The 26,371-nt window shown below is 37.7% G+C and overlaps 2 protein-coding genes across 2 annotated transcripts in view; both read left to right on the top strand.

Annotated features, from left to right (window-relative positions):
* Positions 1 to 5,691, top strand: part of LOC110379901 (pyruvate dehydrogenase (acetyl-transferring) kinase, mitochondrial) — a 59,828-nt gene extending 54,137 nt beyond the window's left edge. Inside the window, exons 7-9 of the mRNA XM_049845339.2 lie at positions 362 to 476; positions 2,268 to 2,377; positions 2,883 to 5,691. Coding sequence (XP_049701296.2) covers positions 362 to 476; positions 2,268 to 2,377; positions 2,883 to 3,062 — 405 coding nt within the window. The 3' untranslated portion in view covers positions 3,063 to 5,691. The remainder of the gene's footprint in view (positions 1 to 361; positions 477 to 2,267; positions 2,378 to 2,882) is intronic.
* Positions 5,692 to 6,420: 729 nt separating this feature from the next.
* LOC110379899 (methionine--tRNA ligase, cytoplasmic) lies at positions 6,421 to 26,097 on the top strand. Its single transcript, XM_064041987.1, has 24 exons — positions 6,421 to 6,634; positions 8,034 to 8,160; positions 8,987 to 9,140; positions 10,240 to 10,383; positions 10,695 to 10,792; positions 11,207 to 11,329; positions 11,706 to 11,822; positions 12,172 to 12,247; positions 12,534 to 12,661; positions 13,094 to 13,198; positions 13,578 to 13,755; positions 14,634 to 14,798; positions 15,479 to 15,580; positions 16,085 to 16,202; positions 18,595 to 18,665; positions 18,948 to 19,045; positions 19,533 to 19,681; positions 20,849 to 20,981; positions 22,582 to 22,725; positions 23,333 to 23,471; positions 23,673 to 23,729; positions 24,427 to 24,636; positions 25,135 to 25,317; positions 25,956 to 26,097. Exons 1-24 carry the CDS (start codon positions 6,532 to 6,534, stop codon positions 26,070 to 26,072), a joined length of 3,039 nt encoding a protein of 1,012 aa, XP_063898057.1. The 5' UTR covers positions 6,421 to 6,531; the 3' UTR covers positions 26,073 to 26,097.
* Positions 26,098 to 26,371: the final 274 nt, after the last annotated feature.

Below are 26,371 nucleotides of genomic sequence, written 5' to 3'. Positions count from 1 at the left end.
ACTGAGTGAGCAATTAAGGAGGAGTGAGTGATTGAAGATGGAGAAGGCTACGTGTCTTTTGACTTCGTATCAAAAAGTGACTGAAATATATGAGATCTTTCCCCATTCAATGCGATGCTGCATCGCCTTAAAATAGTAAATGCAATTAAAACTGGGCCTATTAGTTAATGATATTATTCAATTTATTTATTCGAAAACATATTTTAAACGTTTAAAAAGTATATTAAAACAAAATAAGAATATAAAGAATAAGTGGCCACCCATATCGGGCACAGAGTCCAAAGTACCCAGAAACAGATGCCGCATTAGCACAATTATTTATTTATTTTTTGTACTTATTTATTTTCTATTCTCCCCCCAGCTATCAGACCGCGGCGGTGGCATCCCCCGCAGCGTGTCCGACCTGCTCTTCAAGTACATGTACAGCACCGCGCCTCAGCCCTCCAAGTCTGATGCCCACACCGTTCCTTTGGCTGGTAAGTTTGACATTATTAACCGACTTCCCCAAAAAAAGAAGGAGTTTTATTACCGGATAACTTTGACGTCTATGAACTGATTTTGATGACTCTTTTTATGTGTAGGTATGTATATTTAAGTGTACAAAGAGTAGGTCAATTCTGGCAAGCTTTTTTACCCAGTCACTACACCCTAATACGAGTTTTTGCTAGGAAAAATAAATCTTCTACGATATATGATTATTAAAATTAAAATAAAAACTCGTGCTAGGGTTTCAGAAAGCTTTGCTTATTCGTAACAATCATCAATCACAAAGGACGATGGGCGTTTTGGTACCCTGTCCAACAGTGTTGATTCTAGTACCATTGCGTAGGTCTTGGCAAGGCAAAAAATGTTTACTATGACGACTAGTCCCAAATCCTTGTCCATTTCGCATGACATCGACTAATAGAATGTGTAATGTTCATAAATCATCAACGTAGATGTAGTTCTTAAATCCAACTGCATTGAATAAAAACTGGTAAAGTAACAAAAAAACAGGAATTTGGCCTTCTTAGAATGTTTTCCCGCCCACTGCTTTAAAAAAAGACTGTACAAACCTTTGCAGTTCACGCAGAACTAGCTTATGTATTTGATAAAAGTATTTCAGTATTTACAATCAATTAAGGTTGTAAAGTCAGGAGACGATGTTAACATAGTACATATTACGACTTAATCTTGCTCCTCAAGAGGTGCTGAGATAATTATGAATTTCTTCTTCAAAAAAGATGAATAGAAATGTTTTGAACTTTTGACAAATCAGATGACGATTGTGTTTCCGTAGTATGACTCCATAGACTATTACAACCTTTAGATTATAATAGAGTGTATCTCAAACAATGCAAGAAGTCTATTAACTGAGTTTAAAATTATTACACTGACGACATATATGCCTCCTAATGAATTTGCATATATGGATGACATACTTGTTTCTATGTCGATTCAATTTTTATAGTTACTCATATCGGACAGCTAATTGGGGCAAGCCCCATAGTTTTTATTATTCTTCACGTAAATACCTTTCTAATGATATATCATACGTTACTGTTGGAGCGGGTACCAAATCTCATACAAAGTGCCCATTGTCCTTTGATGTCAACAAACCATTTTCAACCGCTTCAAAATTGGCTACAAGTATTTTCCGATTTAGTGTTGCTGCGTTATAAAAAAACTACTAAATAGTAAATTTAATATATTCTTTTGTATTGTATTTACGACGGCACGGTTGGTGCAGTGGCTCCTGCGCTAACGGACGGTAAATTATATTTTCTTTGGTAGGTACAAATCTCAGGGTTACAAAATAAGATTGCACTTGAGACTTTGTACATACATTAATGATTCTTGAATAAATAAACAAACTTACTTACTGAGGTAATTTAATGTTACGAGCATACATTTATCAAAATGAAACTAATTACTGGTACGAAGTATATATACTTATAATTGGTGCAAAAAAATATACTAAAATAATGTATAAATTATACCAAACTACCAAAAGATGATTCGGGCTATAATTCAACTTATCTGATTACCTGAATGGATGGTACGTTCAATATCTTTCTGTAATACCAAGTCCAAGGTCATCGACAACGTAAGCGTCCGTTCTTCAACCAACCGTTTATCATGAATTTCCTCGTTCAACTTTCAAAGTAAAAAGTTGTTTTATGCCAACTGACGTTTATGTTTTCAGAACTTGGGCCTTATACACTAGGGTATGGACATATACTAGTTTACATGTATAGTTACTTATTATTTACATCGTTTCTCACCAGGTTACGGGTACGGGCTGCCGATCTCGCGACTGTACGCGCGCTACTTCCACGGCGACCTCATGCTGGTCTCCTGCGAGGGGTACGGCACTGACGCCATCATTTATTTAAAAGTAAGTCTATTTGCTTAGCTTTATTGTTTTGTGAATTAATAATCTATACTAACATAAAAAGGTGTTGAATAACAATTCTTGTGGTATTTCGAGATGCCATAATGTTTGACGTGAACTATATCAGCCTCAACACTTGTAAAATGTACATTAAACCATCATCATCTGCCTAGCCTTTTCCCAACTATGTTGATGTCGGCTTCCAGTCTAACCGTATGCAGCTGAATAACAATGCTTTACAAGGGATGACTGCCTATCTGACCTCTTCAACCCAGTTACCCGGGCAAACCAATATCAGACAGGTGTCAGACTTACTGGCTTTTGACTACCCCGTAACGCATGCCAAGGATGTTCAATGACATCCGGGACCTACAGTTTAATGTGCCCTCCGAAACACAGTCATTGGTGTCCAAAGATTCATTGGTACTTGCCTGACCTGGAATCGAGCCCACTAGGCCAGCAGATATTTTTAATTTAATTACTATAAACTATTTTCTTTTACCCACAGGCTTTAACAAACGAAGCGAACGAATTACTCCCGGTTTTCAACCGGACTTCAACGAAGTTCTACCGACCGGTTCCCCAACTGGCTGACTGGTCAGGTTCCCTGAACACCGCCAGCAGCTCCCAGTGTAAGAACCGGGAGAAGGTATCTCCCCTATCTGCTCCTGTCTCTAACAGTCTATAGTCTACGACCGAGGAGTGAAATTGTCACTCCTATTACGAAAATTGAGCTGGGGTAACTTTTTGGCGGGGTTGGATTTACGACAGAATTTAAAAAAGAGCCATTTTTATTTGCGAAAATATATTTTTTGCAGTATACAGTGTTAAATAAATGCTGAATTGAATTGAATTTGATAAAGCCGTTTTGGTTTAATAACTTAAAACATAATTTTGTTTTTAATAAGTTGTTTCTACATAGTATGGAAAACAACAAAAAGTGGTTTTGTTAAAAGTGGTAGGAAAAAAAGAGGGACTTTTTTTGATAGAAGTGTTGGCAATGGGAACACTGAAAAGACAGAAAACCATAGATAGATAGATGCTTGTCAAATATATTTTTTGTCGTAATCTAAAATTGCTAAAAATTACCCAAGTTTAAATGAAATACAAGCTGTAATAAATATGTCATCAGTTTTAATGGCAGGATATTATAGAAATTAAGAAATCCAGTGCTTTTTAACTCTGTAGAAATAATTTCGTTTTATTGAAAGTCAAAAATGATTGTGTCGCGAAAAAGACGGTTTCTAAACGAAATTATGACGAAACTCCAAAGATGATTTTTTGACCTATTAACGAAGGCGTTTAATTTATTTAGACAAATACTTTAACGTATTTAATAAATCTACTTATTAATTCAACTTTTATTTAATTTTGAAATTCGTTTCAAAACACCGACATAGTTTTTTACTTGAAAACCAAATAAAATTAATAAAAAGCACTAAATCTGGCTATAATTGAATAAATGATTAAAAAATTGCCATTAAAGAAAAGTGTACAATTGTTTTCTATATTTATTTTTGTGATACTCGGCATAAAGTTAGGTATTGTTTTTGGGCTCGCAAATGGACTGATATTATGAGCTCTTATGATGTTCTACGATTTTACAATCATAATAAATTCTCTTTTTATTTTTAAACAAATAAATATATCGTCTGCAGTTGACAGTCTTGATAATTGACAGCTGTCAAATGCACATAAGGCGGGAAAGTACGTTTCTTTTTTGACAAGAATGGTTTCGAAAAGGGTATTTTTCTAACAAAATCGTGGAACATCAAAGTTCAGTAATGAGAAAGATATTTAAATCACTCTATTAATGTATTAGATTTAGGAAAGATATCATAGAATAGAATTAGATTAAGACAGTATGACTGAGAGGGAGTTTGATACTTTTAATTATAAATAAGTATCTTGTTTTTTGTAGACTTTAAAAACTTTTGCAGTTTTTAGTTATTTTTTTTTGTATAGTCTTCAAAAGGTTTGTTCGTGTTAATGTAAAATTGATCAACAATGTCAAATTAAGTTGCGAATTACTTTTTAAAATTTGATTGGAATTTTGATATCTATTTATAAATAAAATAATCAATCTCGATGTTTGCTATGTATGAGATCTCGTACAACTTTTTGTATGTCACTATAATTAATACGAATTAGACAAATTAACGTAGATAAAAAAATTGTTTTGTGTCAAATATGAAAATTATTTCTTTCGAAATAGAAAACATATATTTAATAAAAATAAATTAGTTAAATAAAAACGGTGGACCTAAGAGTAGTGGTGTAGTTATGGGAATGTAAAATGTCGTGAGTTAAAAAACCGGGAACTATTATTAAGATTGAAACATCATTAAAAGTAGTATTTTAGTGTTGATCAGTTCATTAGGCATGTTTAATTTAAATTATTATTTTCTATACTACATCTGGTTTACGCTGTAACTCTAGCGATCAAATAATGTCTATCAATAGCACTTTCAAGTACAATTATTAACAAATGTTGTTTGTTGAATGTTTTCTGAACGATTCATGTGATTATATTGAAAAGTATAGCAATAAAACAGACTACATATTATATACAATATTTTGACATTAGAGATATAAGTCGCCTATTTCCGATTTCGATTTTTAACAACTTTTATTACAAAGAAAATCTTGTGTTTCATGATGTGTTGAAATTCAAGTTATTTTTCTTTATTTTCAAAGTTAATCTTAAATGTATATAATTGCACGATGATTCCTAAGCCTTTAATAGGTTTTAAGCATAAAAATATACATACTGTAGTATAAATAGGTGTACGAAATGCTTTGTAGATAAGATTGTCTACAATACATTTTAATTATTAAATAAATATCCACAAAACAATCGCAAGGTGACTCTTGATTACTAAAATAGCTATACATAGAATTTTAGAAACAATATAATCTTACGTCTCCCACAAAATATACTGGAAAACCAGCAAATATATACACAAAATACAATATATAAAAATATTTTTGTAAGAATAATTATATAATAAGTATGATATATACGAAAATTTGATGCAACTGATTTTTTTAGTTGATTTTTTGTAAATTATAATTAATTATGCAAATATTTTTGAAAACTATGCCTAATTATTACATCTACACATTTAGTACCTGGCGGTATTGTAAAAATATATTATTACTCATTTGCATTTTACTCTTTCTTATACATATAAGTTTTATTCCAAAAACGATATTGTGTAATTTAAATAATATACCTAGTGATTAAATAATTTAGAGATGAAATTTAGTGAAGAAAAAAATATTTAATTTTTACTAAAATAAACTTTTATCAAATAGTAATTGTGTTTTTATTATTTTTCCTATCATCTCGTCATAAGAATTGTTCATTAGAGATATTATTTCACTTTAACTGGAATGGCCTAGCCCAATATCTATCTAATCCAACTGAATTCAAAGAATCCCCCGTCTGGCCACTTCTCACAAGACGATCCGAAACAAAGTCGGGAGCCGCAAGACTACTCCCGGCCGACGGCTAGTGGATGGTGTACTCAACTTACCTAAAGCTCTCCATACGCAAGTCTAGCAACGACGGATGGGCTCCTTTCGTATTGTCATCATAATTTCAATAAAATAATGTCTCCTCACGATTTTCTACATCTTAAAAATTAAGATCTTATTTATTTATTAACATGTTTTTAATTTTAATTTAAAAAAAAGTATACATACATTATCAAACTAGTTATGACCCCATTGAAGACAGCAGTTTAAAAGATTTGGTACGTCGTTAAATTATTCCTTCAGTTTAAATTGATGAAGTTCCGTATAAGCGAGTTGAACATGAAAGTGAACAAACCATAAAAAGAATTTACTACTCTGCCACGTGATATAAGCGATGACAGCAATAGTGATAAACCTTAATCTGGGGAATTTTAATTTAGTCGGTTAATACCTGTCACTTTTTGCGTGGACAGTGCGTTTCAGTATTGCTACAAATACGCATATCTAGCGTCAAGTATGTTGCTGTTTCTTTCAAACACTATATCAAGGAACGAGACAAACGACAAGTGACCGTAACTGCATTGGGAAACATTTTCTGCCAGCTGTGTACCTCGTAGAGGTTATGGAAAATTGTTATTGATTTTAAAACTACATTTAAGACTGAAAATTGTATTAAAATGAAGATTTATACAAACCAAAACAACACTTCCACGTTAAAGCTGCTTATTGCGGCTAATTTAGCGGGAAAGAAAGTTGATCTTGTCAGTGCTTCGTTCGAAGGTAGGTGCATTTTCCTCTTAGTCATTAGAAACTTATTAAATGTGCTTTTTTAATCTTCTCTCACCAATAACTCCGCCTATACTTGCATGCACTTCATTTTCTGTCACCTAGAATACTTATTTCTTTAAAATTTTCAAAAGATTCAGTCCAAATTGAGAAAATATTTTGATATTTAACTCCTGCCTAAGTTCGCTTAATCACAAGTTAGTCACCATGCTTACTGCTTACGAACCCCATATATACCTAGTTCCATATTTAAAAAAGGTGGGTTGTCTTAAAAAAAAATGCATATGTTTAGGTACTAATACATTAAAATAGCAATTATGATTTTGCATTTTTTTTTGTGCAGTCAGCAAATATGTGTGTCATATATTTTTGTTCCTATTGCATCAGAAAATTAGCTGGTGACCTACTGACATTCTTATGGTTCTAAACAAATATTAAAGTTATTCCTTATAATCATGTGTATAATCAATCTTATAGGATTCTTATCGATGTCCAATCATTATATGTATAAATAGTTTCGTCAGTGGGTCGTCTTAGAGGGTTTTTATTATCTATCTTTGGTTCTTCTGACTAAATTCTGAATTTGAAAAGCTTGTTAAAATATATGTGAGCGTTAAGAGCAATATTTTATTTGGGTACATCCAGAAAAGTTCCCTCGGGTCACAGTAACTACGAGATCAGATAGATTTTTAAATAATTTTTAACAAAACTGAAAATAAGGTCATTCAAAATATTCTATGTCCTTGCATTCACATTTGTGGTCATTTTTGATTTACAATTAAACAAACTTATCAACTGTTATGATACTGATATTAAAGAATAAAAACTATCATCATTGTTTATAAATAAAATCCAATAACATTAAAGATCAAATGCTACTTTTAAAAACTTACTATCAATGCTTACATTGTTTAATCTTTGATAAACAAATTACAACATAATTTCAATCAAAACATCTTTTAAATTTTTTAGTGTAGAGGTATTATAGACCAGCTTTGTAAATCCTGTTTTAACAGTCAAAGTTTACAATATTACTCACTGTTCCCCGCGGTTCCATCTGCATCTAGCAGGAATTACTTCTGGCACCCATATAAAAAGTAGCCCATATGCATTTTTAGGCTCCATCAAGACTTTCTGTGTATTCTCAAACATTTAAATCAGTTGAGAAGATCTGGCTAGAAAGTACGATAGACAGAGTCATTTTTGAATTTATATATTGTATTAGCAACCACAATACCCACAGATTTAGGCTTCTATTTTCAACATAAAACTCCAATTTTCTAAAAATCTAAGTTCAATCAGATAGTGGTGACGGGTACACTAATTTCGATAATCCTTCAACTACTCAGCATGCACTAACCCCGGGTAACTGAGCGTGTCGCTGTGATTGCAGAGGACACATTCGCAGGGCCCCGACAGCTGCCTCTGCTGGAGGTGGACGACAACCTCAGCTTCTTCTCCAGTAATGCGGCTGCACAGTATCTGTTCCCTGTGGTGGATGTCACTGATCATGGTGAATGGTGAGTTGGTGATAATTTTGAAATAGCAGAAATAGGGGTTTGAATGGTGTGTGTGTTTGTGTGTGTGTGTGTGTGGCTGTATGTATGTCTTAAATGGATGGTAGCAGGTGTTCCAGCAGTGTTTTCTATGAGACATGTTTCATCCAAGTTTATTTTAATGTTGTTGTAAATATGTTCTGAATTATCTCTCAAGCATGAAAATGACTGTTCCTAAGGCAGCCAAGTTTATTTAAAACTATGTTGGGGCTGGCTTCAAGTCTCACAGAATGCAGCTGAGTGCCAAATACCCATTAGTGAAACTTAATGGCTGCAGACCTTATTAAAATATAAAAACTACACATTAATTTCCAAAAGAACTCCTTAAGAACTTTCCTCCCAACTAATTAATATGCCAGATTGCATGAAAGAGGATGCGTATTCAAACTAACTGTCCGTTTATGCATGCATGACACGCATGCATTTATGCGGCTGCATTCTTTCTTTCAAACCTTGGTTGCATACTAAACGCCTAATTTGTGAGGAAATCCCATATAATGTCTTGGTAACTAATTTAATATGGTAACAAAGACGTTTAAAAAGTACTAGCGCTAGCTTTCGCTAGCGTTCCGTAGGAATTAATCCACGCACCTGGATAAAAAGGAGCCTATGGCCTATAGTAAAAAGGAGGTTTGAGCTATTTTCAATATGGGCTATCTAATACTGGAAGACTTTTAAAATTGATGCATTAGTTCTTGAGATTAGCTCGTGCCAACAAACAAAAACTCTTCAGCTTTACAATATTTGTGTGTTTTTCATTATAAATAAGGCCTTCATATTTTATTTCCAGCCAACAAACGCAAGAATGGGAAGCGACCCGCCTCCACCCCGCAGTGAGTGCCGTTCTGACCTCCAAGACCGTTGCGTCCGATCTCAAGCAAGTGGTCCAAGCTTTGCTCTCAACTATCAACGGTACATTGGAGAAACACAAGTATATATTAGGGGTGAGTTTCCAAATAAAAAGTGTATATTTTTAACCCGCCTACCAAAAAAGGAGGAGTTTCTCAATTTGCATGTTTTTTTTGCAATATAGCTTATTTCTGTGATGCCTACTTCTTAAGATGAGATTCCACCAAAAGTGTACGCGCACTAAGGTTGCAATTTCGCGAACATTTTAGATACGCAATTTGTTACTGTTTACTAGAGCGAGTAGATCAGAAGATACATTTTGTGTGCCCAGTGTCGCGTTCCTGTGGAATCTCTCTTTTAATTAGCTGTTTCCCACAGTTTCACCCGCATCCCAGGAAAACTTCATCCTGTAAAAGTGTAGAAGGACAAAATATAGCCCATTTTACTCTGTGATAGATAAGATTTTTTTCAAATCAGTTCAGTTATTTCGGAGCCTTTAATTTTTTTGGACGGACGACTCATTATACGTTTTTAAACTCAGTTTACCGTAACGGACGGACATATGTTTACCACCACCAATGAATTTTTTTTCACCAATTTATTAAAAATCTTTTTTTCATCCCACCATCTCGGAAAGAGTAGTTTTACCCTTTGATATCTGAGCGCAAAAGCCGTTTTTATCCTCTAGAGCGGCAAAGTGATTTGAATTTAGAACATCGTGTGCAATACTCCATTTGTGACAATCTTGATAAGACTTTTCAAACAAATACATACCTATTAAACAAATAGAATACTGCTTAAATTAATTATTCAATTAATTAAGTAATTTTTATTTTTGTTTTTACATAGATTTTCAACCTCGTTTCATTTTTAAACTGAGTTTTCAAATAAATGAACTTTAATAGGTACTTCTTTATAATTTGATACTCGTATGTGCGCGCCATTTTGTTTTTTTGCATTTAGTAATTTCCTCGATGAGGTGGGATGAAAAGTTACGTGTTGCACTCGAGTGCAAAGATTTTTCACCTTGTGCTCTTTTGATTCCCTCGCTATCGCTCAGGATTCTAATTATTGAAACACTCGCTACGCTCGTGTCTCAATTTTAGAATCCTTCGCTTGCTCGGTCATCAAAATTGAGCCCGCGGTTAAAAAGCAACTTTGCACTCTTGTATAACAAATAACTATTATTTTCAGGATAAACTGTCCCCAGCAGACATTTCAATATGGAGCACATTATACCCGCTGCTACATAAAGACGAGTTGAAGCAAGCGTACATAGCCGACTGCGCTCACATACTGCGGTGGTTCCAAGACCTAGCCAGTGCTAAGGCTGTGCAGGTAATGAGTGACTGACTGACTGACAGAGTGTCTTTCTGACTGCCTAACTGACTATAAAAACAAAGGGGTGAAAGGTGGGCTGTTCATGTGAACATACATATTGTAATTTTAATGTGTTTTTTTTGTAATCTGTGACTGATTGACTGGTCGCCTGACCGACTGACTGCTTGCCTGACTGAATGAAAGACTGAAACGTGGTGAAAAGTTTTTTTGAGCTTTTTTTGTGAACATTTTGATGTGAAAATTTTGTTTCTTCAATCAAATAATTTCTTCTTTATAACATGAGTAAAGTTTTTATAAATTTGATACAGGAAGCAGTGAAACAGTGGGGAGGATCGGCGACGGGACCCTTCGGCGCTGCGTCCGCGTTGGGCATTCCTCAAGTACCTAGCTTATCTTCACCTGTCGGGTAAGTGTTATTAAAAGTATAATTAATTCTGTGTACATTATACTTATGTAATAATATTACATTTGTAATGTATTTAATTATTTCTAGTATCTTGATCAGATTGTGAAAGTTATTGAATAATTTCATTTTTTTATTGTGTTTTCCTATGATGTCTTTTCCTCATTTAAACCTAAAGAGGATCTACTTGAAATAACCCATAATTTGAAACAATGTGCCAAACATACATGAATTATACAAGATACAGATTATAAAAATATAATGATTATATTCTGTATGTTTATTTAATCTGTGTATATACTTTATTGCATACATTTCTAACAAATACAATGTTGGATACACTTCATCAATAAGCCGACTTATAAGTAAGACCGTAAAAGTATGGTTTATTAAAAAAAAAAACTTAAACTTCCTCAGTTCACCGGACGAGGGTGCAGCAGCAGAATTAGGTCCGACTCCTGAAGAGATGGAAGCAGCCAAGGACAACTGGCTCAACGGACTGAAGAAACTGCAGGCGCCGCTCATACCGGGGAAATTAGTGTACGTTATTATTTATTTATTTATTTAATTGTGGTTATCAACTATAAAGTTCACACTTTACAAGAAATAAAAGTATGTTTATCTGAACTAACAGCTTAAATAAAAAATGGACTGATTCTACAATTAAAAAATAGACTTAAATAATATACCTAAAATCTCGGCTTTGCGGGAAAATGTCTTATTTTTTGTACCTTGGTGTAATAATAAAAATAAATAAAGCTTCTGGAAAGTCTGAAAAATACTAAGCAGAAAATCGACTCAAAATCGGAACAGCTAAATGTGAGATAATCGCATACATTCTACATACATATTAGTCAAACTGAGAATATTTATTCTGAACTCACTTTCAAATCAAATATATATATTTTCGTTGCAGGTTACCAGTAAAAGATCGTAAGAACATTCTGATCACGTCAGCTCTGCCTTACGTGAACAACGTCCCGCACTTGGGTAATATTATTGGTTGTGTGCTCTCTGCTGATATATTTGCTAGGTAAGTACATCATGTTATTTATTTGTTTATTGGCTCAACGATTATATATTTTTTTGTCATTTACATAACTTGGCTGATATTTTCTATCCATGTATAAAATAAATAAAAATGTATTTACAAAAAACGAAAAAAAAAAAAACCGTTTACTAAAGCAAAAGGTAGTTAAGTACCATATTTGTTTATAGTTAAAATTTTTGTGTGTTTATTTGTGCGTTCTTATCATTGAAGCGGGCGATTTCAAGGGAGTGTAACTAACATCATACCATATTTCCAATCGGTTCAGCTATTTAAGATTACAATATTTATAGCATATCAGAAAAAAAATATAATTTAATGATTTTATTCTCAGGTATTGTCGGTTATGTGACTACAACACGTTATACATATCGGGTACTGACGAATATGGTACTGCCACAGAAACTAAGGTAAGACATTATTATTTATTAATATTTAAAGTAAAAATAAATAAAAATATTAGTAAGAAACACATTATTACCCACGTTTATTAATGTTTTAAGCAAAAAAAAAAAAAATTATATTAATATGCCAGTCGCTCCTTGTAAAACACTGGCACTGTTACAAGGTCAAACAGTGTGACGTCAAGGCTGTAACCTGAAATTTGACCTTGACTTCAAGGTCAAAATTTTATTTTTTGTATTTTTTTACACATGAATTTTTTAATAATATAAAATATATTTTTATATTACCCAGGCGCTGGAAGAAGGCATAACCCCCCGCGAGATATGCGACAAATACTTCGACATCCACAACTCAGTGTATCGCTGGTTCAACATCGGCTTCGACTACTTCGGCCGCACCAGCACCCCGCAGCAGACCGAGTGAGTTAACACTAGCTAGCCCACTGCTGGCCATCACTCCTCGACAGATATGCGACAAATACTTCGACATCATCGTCATCTCAATAGATTATGTGACAGACAGGATGCTAGGCAAAAGATAGGCAGGCAGTTATGTGTCCAATCTACTCTAGTTTACTATTTTCAGAAACGTCACAACTGCTTTCCATTTTCTACATGTCCAATTCTCGACAATACGAACAATGTAAACCTAAACATTGGGCAGTAATAAATACCGTTGCAAAGTTCACTAGACAGTTAATTCGAATTGTTCAAATAGGTCGGTAAACGGCAGAGTTACATCTCATCAATCATGAAAAAAAACTTCCCGATTGATAATCCCCTTCATTTTTTGGGGAAAATCGGTTAAAACTTGTCAGTTCTAAGTTATTATTATTGACGTTTTGTTCACAGGATAGCACAGCGTATGTTCCTGAAGTTACGCGACAATGGTTTCGTCAGCTCGCAGTCAGTAGATCAGCTGTTATGTACTAATTGTGACCGGTTCCTGGCTGACAGGTGAGTTTTATACGTTCTTAGAACTTGAGAGGGTCTAGAAATTAAACATAACACAAAAAAACGAAGTATTCTAAAGAAAACTTCCTGTGTGCTATTAGGCAGGACATATTGATACTCGAATATATTGTTAAGCCCATATTTTAGCCCTGTTAACTTACATATGCCCACAATAAAGATACTTTGACTTTGTTAGGTAACTTTTCAGGTCAAATTCCAAAGACAACAAAGTCAAAGGTCAAGGTCAAACATCAAATTCCGAGGTAAAACTATAAACTCAAAGTGTAAAGTAAAAAATCGGTCTATTTTTTAATGCTAGGTACAGAACAGAACATCCTTAAACATACTTTCTGTACCTACAATTTTCACCATATCCCCCTAGATTCGTAGAAGGTACGTGTCCGTACCCGGGCTGCGGGTACGAAGGTGCCCGAGGGGATCAGTGCGACAAGTGCGGGAAGCTCATCACGGCGACCGAGCTGCTGCAGCCGCGGTGCAAGGTCTGCGGACATACACCTACAGTGCGGCCTAGTCAGCAGCTGTTTATAGAACTCGGACAGGTAAGGCATATAGGGACTCGATTCTGTTAACTTTACTTAAGCGATATACGATTGAGATGCAATAGGCATGATGACAGGGTTCAATAATAATGATTCTAAATAGTCCACATTATAGACTGGCTAAAAATATTAGAAACATATTTTTTATTTTAACAAAACATTTAATATTTCTTAATATATAATGTAACAAAGATTGAGAGTGGTGGCTCGTGATGTCACGTCTGTGTCAAATATGTACTCAGACGTGAAGTATGACAAAATTTAATCGTGTTATATCTTCGTTGTTTTTCGTTTGTGAGAGAAAATAAAAAATACGTGTCCATTGTTTTAGGGTTATCTAAAAGACGGACTTACTTTTACTTTTTTTCAGTCATCATGCCTATTACGACTCAATTATCATCATGCCTATTACGATTGAAGCGTAACAGTCCGCTATTATTAATTTCTTTTAAATAAACGTTTTATATCCTTTTCTGTGACTTAATAATTAATCATCTGCAAATGATTTACGATTGGAATATGACCGTAGAACAAACTTACCTATAGACCAAATAGAAGACCAATGGCAAACCAATAAAATGTCATTGGAATACGACTGGTGTTTTATCAGTAGCGGAATGCTCGGTTACGTAACTGCTATGTAGATTACATTGTTATCCAATTGTCAGATTTTTATATTAACAAAATCAGGCCCCAGTGGTCGCGGCTGACTGAATTTGTCTACAGCTCGGAGGAAGGAAAGATGAGCGGAGAAGTCATAGATAAAGTGGAGCTAGTCACATGTCTCTCGCATGTTGGCGCGGTATTTTCTTAGGAGATTTTGCGTTATGACATCTCCGCTAGTCATTATGTTCTCCGTGTAACGTTGTCTCCCACAGCTAGAGCCGTCACTCCGCACGTGGATCAGTAGCACTGAGAAGCTGTGGTCTCCGCCAGCGCGGGCCGTGTCCAGGGCTTGGATGCGAGAGCCGCTGCGCTCGAGAGCCGTCACCAGGGACCTCAAGTGGGGAGTGCCTGTACCCGTCGAAGGATTCACTAATAAGGTAAGACTTGGCAAACAAATTACACCTTAAAAGGAAAGATATAAGCATGAATAAGTGGATGGAATGGTCGGTAGAGACCGATGGATGGAATGTGTGGAACACAGTATGAATGAAAAGAATGTTACTTGTATGTGCATGAAAGAAAGAGAAATGCTGCGCCAAACCAAATGATGTTTGGATAAGCGTTAAAGAATGGGACTGTCGCAAAAATGAGGTTATGGTCGCGCATGGCTGTCGAAAGCCGCTGTTCGTGCGCGACCATTGCGTAATTTGTCAGTACGGAAATGACAGAGTGAAAGATGTCACATAAATGTAAAAGAAACATGCTGCTCTGACCGGTTTTTGGATGAAAGTTTATTTCTTTATAATAAATATTTATTGAATTTTAATTTTATTATTAATATTTATTTGATGTTAGATATGTATTTTTGACCTTGACCGTCAAAATCATTATAACAAGGTCACACCTCTTACATTCTTATATGGACTTAAGTAAACTATCCTTTTTATTTCGCATCTCACGCTAGTAGTCGTAGCATTATGTTCAATTCTTTCCTTGGTAACAAATATTTATTTGACCTTCATAATATTTATTACACCGTGACCTTAAAAATATTTATTTGACCTTCAATATATTTGTTTGACCTTGACCTCAATTACAAGCAAGTTATTAAACGCAGGTGTTCTACGTATGGTTCGACGCTCCCATTGGCTACCTGAGCATAACGCAAAACGCTACCAAGGAGTTCGAGAAATGGTGGAAACCTGATAAGGAGTATGATGTAAGAAACTTTTACATTTATTTTGAACACGCTTATATTAGCTTCACTTGTAACTATGTATGCAAGAAAATCTTGGAATCATAATGTGACCCACTTCCCGGAATTCGATTAGGATGACATTTTGCACACGCTCCGAGTTCTGATGACAATACATGACTGACTAGCGTGTTTGTTTTTAATATTTTTATTATTCCCTTTATAATAATAGTATAAAATACGGGTTCGATTCTCTAGTTTTGCCGTAATTCCCATTAATGTCGGGACACCTTTTCACACACGGTCGGGTAGCCCCATGGTAAGTTACTAATTAAATTGTGTTATGGGTCCTAACACAACTGATAAATTACATATAGCTACATATATACATATTGTAACTCCCAGACCACGGCCAACAGTCATGCTCATCACACAAATGTCGACCATTGTGTAAAATTAAATGTAAAAGATACCAACCTCCTGTTTTCGAAATTCTTTAAGAAAACCCCATATATTTCTCCTACACAGGTGAAACTATACCAATTCATGGCTAAAGACAACGTGCCGTTCCACTGCATCATGTTCCCGGCGACGCTGATGGGAGTCAACGAGGGACACGTGCTGGTCAGCCATCTGTATGCCACAGGTATGTAGGGAAATGGCTAGGCGGATGATTAGATATGTAGACAACGTGCCGTTCCACTGCATCATGTTCCCGGCGACGCTGATGGGAGTCAACGAGGGACACGTGCTGGTCAGCCATCTGTATGCCACAGGTATGTAGGGAAATGGCTAGGCGGATGATTAGATATGTAGACAACGTGCCGTTCCACTGCATCATGTTCCCGGCGACGCTGATGGGAGTCAACGAGGGACACGTGCTGGTCAGCCATCTGTATGCCACAGGTATGTAGGGAAATGGCTAGGCGGATGATTAGATATGTAGACAACGTGCCGTTCCACTGCATCATGTTCCCGGCGACGCTGATGGGAGTCAACGAGGGACACGTGCTGGTCAGCCATCTGTATGCCACAGGTATGTAGGGAAATGGCTAGGCGGATGATTAGATATGTAGACAACGTGCCGTTCCACTGCATCATGTTCCCGGCGACGCTGATGGGAGTCAACGAGGGACACGTGCTGGTCAGCCATCTGTATGCCACAGGTATGTAGGGAAATGGCTAGGCGGATGATTAGATATGTAGACAACGTGCCGTTCCACTGCATCATGTTCCCGGCGACGCTGATGGGAGTCAACGAGGGACACGTGCTGGTCAGCCATCTGTATGCCACAGGTATGTAGGGAAATGGCTAGGCGGATGATTAGATATGTAGACAACGTGCCGTTCCACTGCATCATGTTCCCGGCGACGCTGATGGGAGTCAACGAGGGACACGTGCTGGTCAGCCATCTGTATGCCACAGGTATGTAGGGAAATGGCTAGGCGGATGATTAGATATGTAGACAACGTGCCGTTCCACTGCATCATGTTCCCGGCGACGCTGATGGGAGTCAACGAGGGACACGTGCTGGTCAGCCATCTGTATGCCACAGGTATGTAGGGAAATGGCTAGGCGGATGATTAGATATGTAGACAACGTGCCGTTCCACTGCATCATGTTCCCGGCGACGCTGATGGGAGTCAACGAGGGACACGTGCTGGTCAGCCATCTGTATGCCACAGGTATGTAGGGAAATGGCTAGGCGGATGATTAGATATGTAGACAACGTGCCGTTCCACTGCATCATGTTCCCGGCGACGCTGATGGGAGTCAACGAGGGACACGTGCTGGTCAGCCATCTGTATGCCACAGGTATGTAGGGAAATGGCTAGGCGGATGATTAGATATGTAGACAACGTGCCGTTCCACTGCATCATGTTCCCGGCGACGCTGATGGGAGTCAACGAGGGACACGTGCTGGTCAGCCATCTGTATGCCACAGGTATGTAGGGAAATGGCTAGGCGGATGATTAGATATGTAGACAACGTGCCGTTCCACTGCATCATGTTCCCGGCGACGCTGATGGGAGTCAACGAGGGACACGTGCTGGTCAGCCATCTGTATGCCACAGGTATGTAGGGAAATGGCTAGGCGGATGATTAGATATGTAGACAACGTGCCGTTCCACTGCATCATGTTCCCGGCGACGCTGATGGGAGTCAACGAGGGACACGTGCTGGTCAGCCATCTGTATGCCACAGGTATGTAGGGAAATGGCTAGGCGGATGATTAGATATGTAGACAACGTGCCGTTCCACTGCATCATGTTCCCGGCGACGCTGATGGGAGTCAACGAGGGACACGTGCTGGTCAGCCATCTGTATGCCACAGGTATGTAGGGAAATGGCTAGGCGGATGATGGTGCTATCAGTCCTGGGTATCTCTCTCCGGTGGTGTCGGATTGACGTCCCATCGGGTTATGAGAGTGAAGGAATGAATAGTGAGTGCACTTGTGTCGAGAAACAGCCGCCATGGCCGAAGTCGGCTTAAGCAGCCATTATATAATACTAGCTTCTGCCAGCGGTTTCACCCGCATCCCGTGGGAACTACTTCCCGTACCGGGATAAAAAGTAGCCTATAGCCTTCCTCGATAATTGGGCTATCTAACACTGATAGAAATTTTCAAATCGGACCAGTAGTTCCTGAGATTAGCGCGTTCAAACAAACAAACTCTTCAGCTTTATTTATAATATTAGTATAGATTATGTTAGCTATAGTGTATAAGTTTTCGTCAAATAAATATGCAGTTCTAAAGTTGGCTACTAGTGACTCTACTACTTCTTGACTCCCGAGGCGTCGGGTGTGAATTTAGAGAGACAAAGCTGTTAGGCAAGAATAATGGGTACTTTCGGTACTACCCCAGTTTTAGGAAGAAATCAATATTTTTAGGAATAATTTGGAGACTTCAAATAAGACTGAGCTGATTTCAATCGGTATAACAAAAAATCTGTTTATTTGACATATTTTTAGTAGCTCATATAAATAATTCCCTTTGATAGGTAAATTTAATGTAATTGTTTTTTTTTTCCTCAGAATACTTGAACTATGAAGACGGAAAGTTCTCAAAATCTCGAGGCGTTGGTGTTTTCGGTACAGACGCTCAGGTAAAACGTAGTTCATATTTTTTTATCTTGATGGCGCCCAACGTGGGACCCATTCAGCTTACAACATTCTATCTGCACTTATTTGTAAAAGCTATTTTATACTGAAAATTGCTTTTTATATAACCTACTGATAATTACATGGCTAACTTTATAGTACATTCTATTTTCTATTTTTTAATACTTATAAACTTATACATATCAATCTATAAAAAACTTAAATACTATAAATATATAACAAATGTGCTTACAACTAATGCTTAACTTAAAATTATTGTGTTATAGGACACAGGTATACCGTCAGACGTGTGGCGGTTCTACCTCGCTAGCATCAGACCAGAGACTTCTGACTCCAGTTTCAGTTGGACTGAACTCGGTACTAGGTGAGAATAATCATAATATTTATATATTTTTTAATTGTTCCGGAAATGTCTGCAGTAATTTTACATGTGACAACCTTATAGTCTAACATAAAGTATATTGTTGTAATAAAAGAATTAAACTTAATCAGTTGTAAACATACAGTTATCACCCAAATCACCAATGATCGAAATAAGCTGATTATACGTTCCATACAATTTTTTTTACCGGTAACTTTACTATGTGAATTTAAATATGTATCTAATGAATTTCTATTACATAAACTGGCCTTGAGTAATTACAATTTTTGTATGTTTGTTTACACAGTTTTTCTAAAACCACGTGACTATTTTTCCAGTCATACTTTAAAAACTCAGAATCAATTTTCTATACAGCGAGATTTAATTTTTGCTCTGCTTTCTGAAGGTCAATATACTCAGCCTATTCCGATCACTGTTAATCACACAAGAATAACATCAACGTTTATATATCTGTTATTTATCATAACAGGAATAATTCAGAGCTGCTGAACAATTTAGGCAACTTCTGTCATCGCTCGCTCAGTTTCTGCGCGAACTCGTACAAGGGGAAAGTGCCCGACCTTGAGCTGACGCCGGCCGACTACGAGCTCATTGCGCTAGTTAATAGAGAAGTTATTGGTAAGTTATTCATATTATATACCTAAATAAATCTTCTTTCATTACCCTATTTTTTGGCGAAAATCCCATGAAAATCAGTGCAATAGTTTCCAAGATGTACTAAGTAAGCGCACACTATGAGTAAGTTTATATTATATAACTAAATAAATCTTCTTTAATTACTCTACCTTTTGGTGAAAATCGCATGAAAAACGATTACTTAGATAGGTCCAAGCATACTAACTTTTTAACGAGTTTAGAATTAAGTTTCACCTCTGTAATAATTATAAGCACAATAAATAAATAAATAAACTGCTGGGCTGACTTCGGCTCTAGCCCATTGTCAACAGAGTTCAGTTTAATAAAAAAGAATTTAAAATCGGTTTACTAATACATACGTGGGTGGGTTACCTTGGGGTTATAGACTGACCGTCAGTTGAACAAAGCCTTACACATTATCCTCCGAGCCTTTTCCCAACTATGTTGGGGTCGGCTTCCTGTTCAACCGGATTCAGCTGAGTACCAGTGCTTTACAAGAAGCGACTGCCTATCTGACCTCCTCAACCCAGTTACCCGGGCCAATCCCAATACCCCTTGGTTAGACTGGTGCCAGACTTACTGGCTTCAGACTACCCGTAACGACTGCCAAGGATGTTAAATGACAGCCGGGACCTACAGTTTAACGTGCCATCCGAAACACAGTCAATGGTCCAAAGGCGCGTACGCAAGTACGAACACGAACATAGCGAACACAAACACCAGACCCGAACATTTGGTTCGTACGTATGGACGGCATATTCGAACACGAACGCAAACATAGTTCGAGTCGAGTTCGCGAACAACAGTCGTGAACTCTATCTTAGTAGCCATGACGGCGCCGTTGGAAGTGGTCGATTGTGAAGTTATTAAAGCGCTTCGAACGCGGTCCATACAGAACACACTACAAGGATCGCCGCGAACATGTTTGACGAACAGAGTGTTCGATGTTCGATAGTGGTACGCACGTGCGAACCAAGTTGTTGCATATCATGTAACGCAACAAATTTGTTCGTACGTGCGTACGCGGCTTAAGATATACTTAGAAAGTAAAGTACATACAAACTTAGAAAAGTTGCAAAAATGCTTTGATCATTAAAAGATTTTTACAAATCAGGCCAATAGTTTCTAATAATATTATTTATTTCGCAGCCTACGTCCAGCACATGGAAAAAGGTCGTCTCCGAGAGGCGTTACGTCACGTCCTCTCAGTCTCCCGACTCGGCAACCAGCACATGCAGTCGCAGCAGCCATGGGTGCTGCTCAAGGGCTCTGATGACGACAAGTGAGTGTGGTGATTAGTGAGTGTCAGTCTCCCGGCTCGGCAACCAGCACATGCAGTCGCAGCAACCATGGGTGCTGCTCAAGGGCTCTGACGACGACAAGTGAGTGTGGTGATTAGTGAGTGTCAGTCTCCCGGCTCGGCAACCAGCACATGCAGTCGCAGCAACCATGGGTGCTGCTCAAGGGCTCTGATGACGACAAGTGAGTGTGGTGATTAGTGAGTGTCAGTCTCCCGGCTCGGCAACCAGCACATGCAGTCGCAGCAACCATGGGTGCTGCTCAAGGGCTCTGATGACGACAAGTGAGTGTGGTGATTAGTGAGTGTCAGTCTCCCGGCTCGGCAACCAGCACATGCAGTCGCAGCAACCATGGGTGCTGCTCAAGGGCTCTGACGACGACAAGTGAGTGTGGTGATTAGTGAGTGTCAGTCTCCCGGCTCGGCAACCAGCACATGCAGTCGCAGCAACCATGGGTGCTGCTCAAGGGCTCTGATGACGACAAGTGAGTGTGGTGATTAGTGAGTGTCAGTCTCCCGGCTCGGCAACCAGCACATGCAGTCGCAGCAACCATGGGTGCTGCTCAAGGGCTCTGATGACGACAAGTGAGTGTGGTGATTAGTGAGTGTCAGTCTCCCGGCTCGGCAACCAGCACATGCAGTCGCAGCAACCATGGGTGCTGCTCAAGGGATCAGATGATGACAAGTGAGTGTGGTGATTAATTGCCTTGTTGGTTGCAAGCGCTTCTGCTATGACTGAAGTCTCGGGTTTGTTTCCTGGGTCGGGCCGAAATCGCTTTGTGGGTTTTATAAACCTTCACAAAGCAGCCATAACAGTCTCCCGGCTCGGCAACCAGCACATGCAGTCGCAGCAACCATGGGTGCTGCTCAAGGGCTCTGATGACGACAAGTGAGTGTGGTGATTAGTGAGTGTCAGTCTCCCGGCTCGGCAACCAGCACATGCAGTCGCAGCAACCATGGGTGCTGCTCAAGGGCTCTGATGACGACAAGTGAGTGTGGTGATTAGTGAGTGTCAGTCTCCCGGCTCGGCAACCAGCACATGCAGTCGCAGCAACCATGGGTGCTGCTCAAGGGATCAGATGATGACAAGTGAGTGTGGTGATTAATTGCCTTGTTGGTTGCAAGCGCTTCTGCTATGACTGAAGTCTCGGGTTTGTTTCCTGGGTCGGGCCGAAATCGCTTTGTGGGTTTTATAAACCTTCACAAAGCAGCCATAACGTGCGACATCGTGTCCCACGTCAATGTCGGTCGTGCTTGTGATCTCTCCCCTGTGTTGTCGGATTGTCGTCCCATCGCGCAGAGAGTTAAGGAATAGGGAGTGCACCGCAGTCCAAGCAAATGCTTGAATAGAATAGAATAGGTATTTATTTGCTTAGTATGCAGGTACATACAAAATAGGCTGGTAAATAACATAAAAAGATCCGTGTACATTCTGCCTTGTTGGCTATAAGTAAAATAGATTATTGTGCACTGTAATATGTCCTGTGCAGTTGGCTGTCTCATTATATGGGAACAGCCGCCGTGGCCGATCATCCGCTGGGAGGACATCATAATTAAATATTGTTTATTAATGTTTGTTTCTTAGGAAACGCGGCGGCACAGCGATCGGTCTATGCTGTCAACTGGTGGCGTTGCTATGTGCTCTGCTGTCGCCCTACCTGCCCGAGACTGTGAGGAAACTGAGGGAACAACTCAACTTGAAGCAAGAGGCGTTGAGGATTAATCCAGAGTAAGTAGCAATTGTTTGTAAAACTTGAGTGAGTGTGGTGATTAACGCTCATATGTTTTTTGTGAGAAAATTTGAGGGAAAGCAAAGTCGTGGTGGCTTAGTGGGTAAAGAACCAACCTCTTGAGTAAGAGTGGGTTCGATGCCAGGTCAGGCAAGTACCAATGCAACTTTCCTAAGTTTGTATGTACTTTCTAAGTATGTATAATATAGTATGGCTTGAATGAGTGTGGTGATTAACGGTCATTGGTTGTATGTGAGAGAAGAGGCCTGCGTCATGTGGAAAAAATGACTGAAGATCCTTAAAATTGCCCCCTAAAACTGTTTTCGTAATTTAAAAATATATAAAAAAAACTATATCTAAACTTCTGCAAAGAGATTTTTTTTGTACCCAAAAAGGCTTTAAAACTACTGAACACTTGAGTTACACTATCACCGAGTAGGTTATATATTTTATCTGGAAACGGGAAGCAATTGCCCAGACATATTACATAAGACAGCCCCCAAAACGCCCACCTTTCACCGCTCCCTATGTGTGAAAGACAGACTCGGGTGAAACCGAGGGAAACCAGTTTGTTAGTCTTCTTATATTTTATGTTTTCTTCTTCAGAAATCCATCACTACTGCAATACTTGCCATCAGGGCATGTAATCGGCAAACCGGAGCCGTTGTTTGCGAAGATAGAGGCCGAAGTACTCGACAAGTTACGAGCGAAGTACGCCGGCACACAGAGCGAGAGAGCAAGCAAGGTAAGTTGAGATACATTGTAGATTTCTAGTAAGATTTACTAAAAAAATATATCTTGTATATAAAAAACGATCTCTTTCAGTAGTTTATTTAACGGCCAACATAAAGTAAAAAAAATCTTAGTATGCCTGCTATTACATAGGTGTTATTGTACAAATTAATTATTGTTCTTTATTTTTTTTCTAAATCGTTCCTATTTTTAGGAGAACGGCACAGCACCAGGATCTGTAGCAGAATTAGAAGAAGCTGTCAAACAACAGGTAAGTTATTATTAGTAACTATAGTCTGTTTTTTAATCTCGTAGACTAAATTGACACTTGCAAAATGTCAAACTTTCTAATAATTTTGCTAGCTCTGTGGTGCAGTGTTGTACTTACGATACCGGTTTGTTGAATCGTAACTTTTTATCTATAATAGACGAATTTAATATTCATTCAAAGTTTTATATTTAAAATTCACGTACGTACACATGGCTGTACGACGTGCTACAAACTGCCAGGGATATCTGACCACGCAAAGCCATGCGTAATCATCAAGGATAAGCCCATTATTTCAGGATGACTTATTGTAAAAAGTTACGATTCAACGAACCGGTATCGTAAGTACAACACTGCACCACAGAGCTAGCAAAATTATTAGAAAGTTTGACATTTTGCAAGTGTCAATTTAGTCTACGAGATTAAAAAACAGACTATAATAAATTAAATAACTTATTGACCTGGGCAACACAATCTTCTTCCTCCTGCCCTGTTCCCAACATTATTTGGGGTCGGCGCAATATGTCATCCTCTTCCATTTTCCTGTCACTCGTCATACTGACACTCACCCGGGCAACACAATACCCCTTCGTTAGACTGGTTGTCAGACTTTCTGGCTTCTGACTACCCGTAATGTTTGCCAATATAATAATAATAATATCAGAGAGACAATTTTATAATTGGACAAAAATTATTTCAGGGTGAAAAAGTACGTCAACTCAAAGCGTCGACAAAAGACAAGACAGTGTGGCAGCCCGAAGTGACCAAGCTGTTAGAACTCAAGAAACAGCTCGAAGCTGCACAGAAACAAGCTGCACAGAAACAAGCTGCACAAACACAAGCTGCACAGAAGCAAAGTGCACAAACACAGGGAGATGTCAGTAGCTTGGAAAAAGCTGTAGCTGAACAGGTGAGGAACCAAAAAAGGATTTTTTTTATGTATGTAAGAAAATCTTGGAATCTTAATTAGACCCACTTCCCGGTCTTCTATCAGGTTGAAATTTTGCACACGCTCTGAGTTCTGATGACAATACATGAATAGCTATTAAACGTCATTACAAATCCAGTATGGCGGCTTCCCCAAGATTTTGTTACAAATATAGCCCCATGATATGGGTATCGAACGAAAGGGTTTGCTGTCAGGAATACGAAAAAAATGTCAATTAAATCCAAAAAGTATTAAATAAAAATAATAGTTTAAAAAACTAAACACTCTTTTAAAAATCACTAAATATTTCGGACATTTACTTTGATGAAAGAAAGCGTAAAAAAAGAGTGAAAGATTACATAAACGCTGCACGCTTTTAAACTGTAATTTTTGTTTGGTCAGTTGTAGTCATTGATATTATTATTGAAAGTATACTATTTTTTGGAAATAAAATTTCTTATTATTTTTATATTTCTCCAGGCCGATAAAGTACGTCAACTCAAAGCGTCGACAAAAGACAAGACGGTTTGGCAGCCGGAGGTCAACAAACTCTTGGACCTTAAGAAACAGTTGTCGGCCGCGCAATCGGCTCCTCCGGTCACGCAGTCGGCATCGGCTAATAGTGCTGATTTATCGGCGCTAGAGAAAGAACTTGCTGAACAGGTAATGTGCTAGTTAATATTTTAATTAGTATATAAGCTTTGTAGAACTGTATTTCCCAAACCCGTCATCATCTTCCTGCCCTGTTGCCAAGTCATTTGGGGTCGGCGCAACATGTCTTTTTCTTCCATTCCTCTCTGTCAGACGTCATACTTACATCCACTCCCTTCTGCTTCATGTCCTCTTTCAGGCAATCAATCCATCTTTTCCTCGTCTACCTCTGCCTCTCCATCCTTCCACATTCATACTTAGCACACTCTTTGTAGCATGTCCCAAACCCGGCAAATTCCATCTCAAGATGGTATCGGGTATCGGTTTAATTAGCTGAATTTGCTTGACAGTAAAAAAATGTTTAGTTTTGGACATGTCCACAAATTATGCTTTAAAACCAATAAAAACGCAAGCTTATTAAGAGCAAGATGAAGATAGATAGAGAGTAAACGGAAAAGTCTTATGTACAAAACAAAGATAAAAAACAGCCGATTTAAAACTTAAGAAAAAATGCTTGATTTATAAATTTTTGATTTAACATAATTTCTCATTAAAATTAAGTTTTTTTTTTCTAATTTATTTTAAAATAAAATGTACATATTTAATAATAATAAAAAAAAGTTCTTAAAATCTTTTCTTTTTTCTGTCAGGCCGACAAAGTCCGCAAACTGAAAGCGTCGACAAAGGATAAGAGCGTGTGGCAACCCGAAGTGAACAAACTGCTGGCTATCAAGAAACAACTCGCCGACTTGCAGATAAACAAATAAAGCATTATTTATTTATTTATTGTAATTTGCTGTTTTATTTATATAACCATCTATGTACACAGTAAATTAAAGTATGAAAGAAGTAACATAAAAAAGTACATAGGTACTGCTTATTTCTAATGAAATCTCTTCCAAGATAAAACGGGTCTTTTATTATATGTATTTTCAATCAAATCAACATATCCTAATTTATACAGTTATAATTTTTCGAATCGGTTCAGTAGTTTATCGTACAGGTGTAGGTACATGTTCTTACCTTTTTATGTAAAACCAAAATAAAACTGCGAGTATTCGTAAGA

Source organism: Helicoverpa armigera, chromosome 27 (assembly GCF_030705265.1).
Source record: "Helicoverpa armigera isolate CAAS_96S chromosome 27, ASM3070526v1, whole genome shotgun sequence".
Taxonomy (NCBI): Eukaryota; Metazoa; Arthropoda; class Insecta; order Lepidoptera; family Noctuidae; genus Helicoverpa; species Helicoverpa armigera.
The sequence above is the reverse complement of the archived record's forward strand: the minus strand, read 5'-3'. Positions and strand labels throughout refer to the sequence as shown.

Excerpts from the sequence above, each read along its gene's own strand:
- LOC110379899 (XM_064041987.1), top strand. The coding sequence starts at position 6,532 with ATGAAGATTTATACAAACCAAAACAACACTTCCACGTTAAAGCTGCTT. Across the intron at positions 12,248-12,533 it reads GTACTGCCACAGAAACTAAG|GCGCTGGAAGAAGGCATAAC; the intron begins GTAAGACATTAT and ends TATATTACCCAG. Across the intron at positions 16,203-18,594 it reads CAGCCATCTGTATGCCACAG|AATACTTGAACTATGAAGAC; the intron begins GTATGTAGGGAA and ends TTTTTTCCTCAG.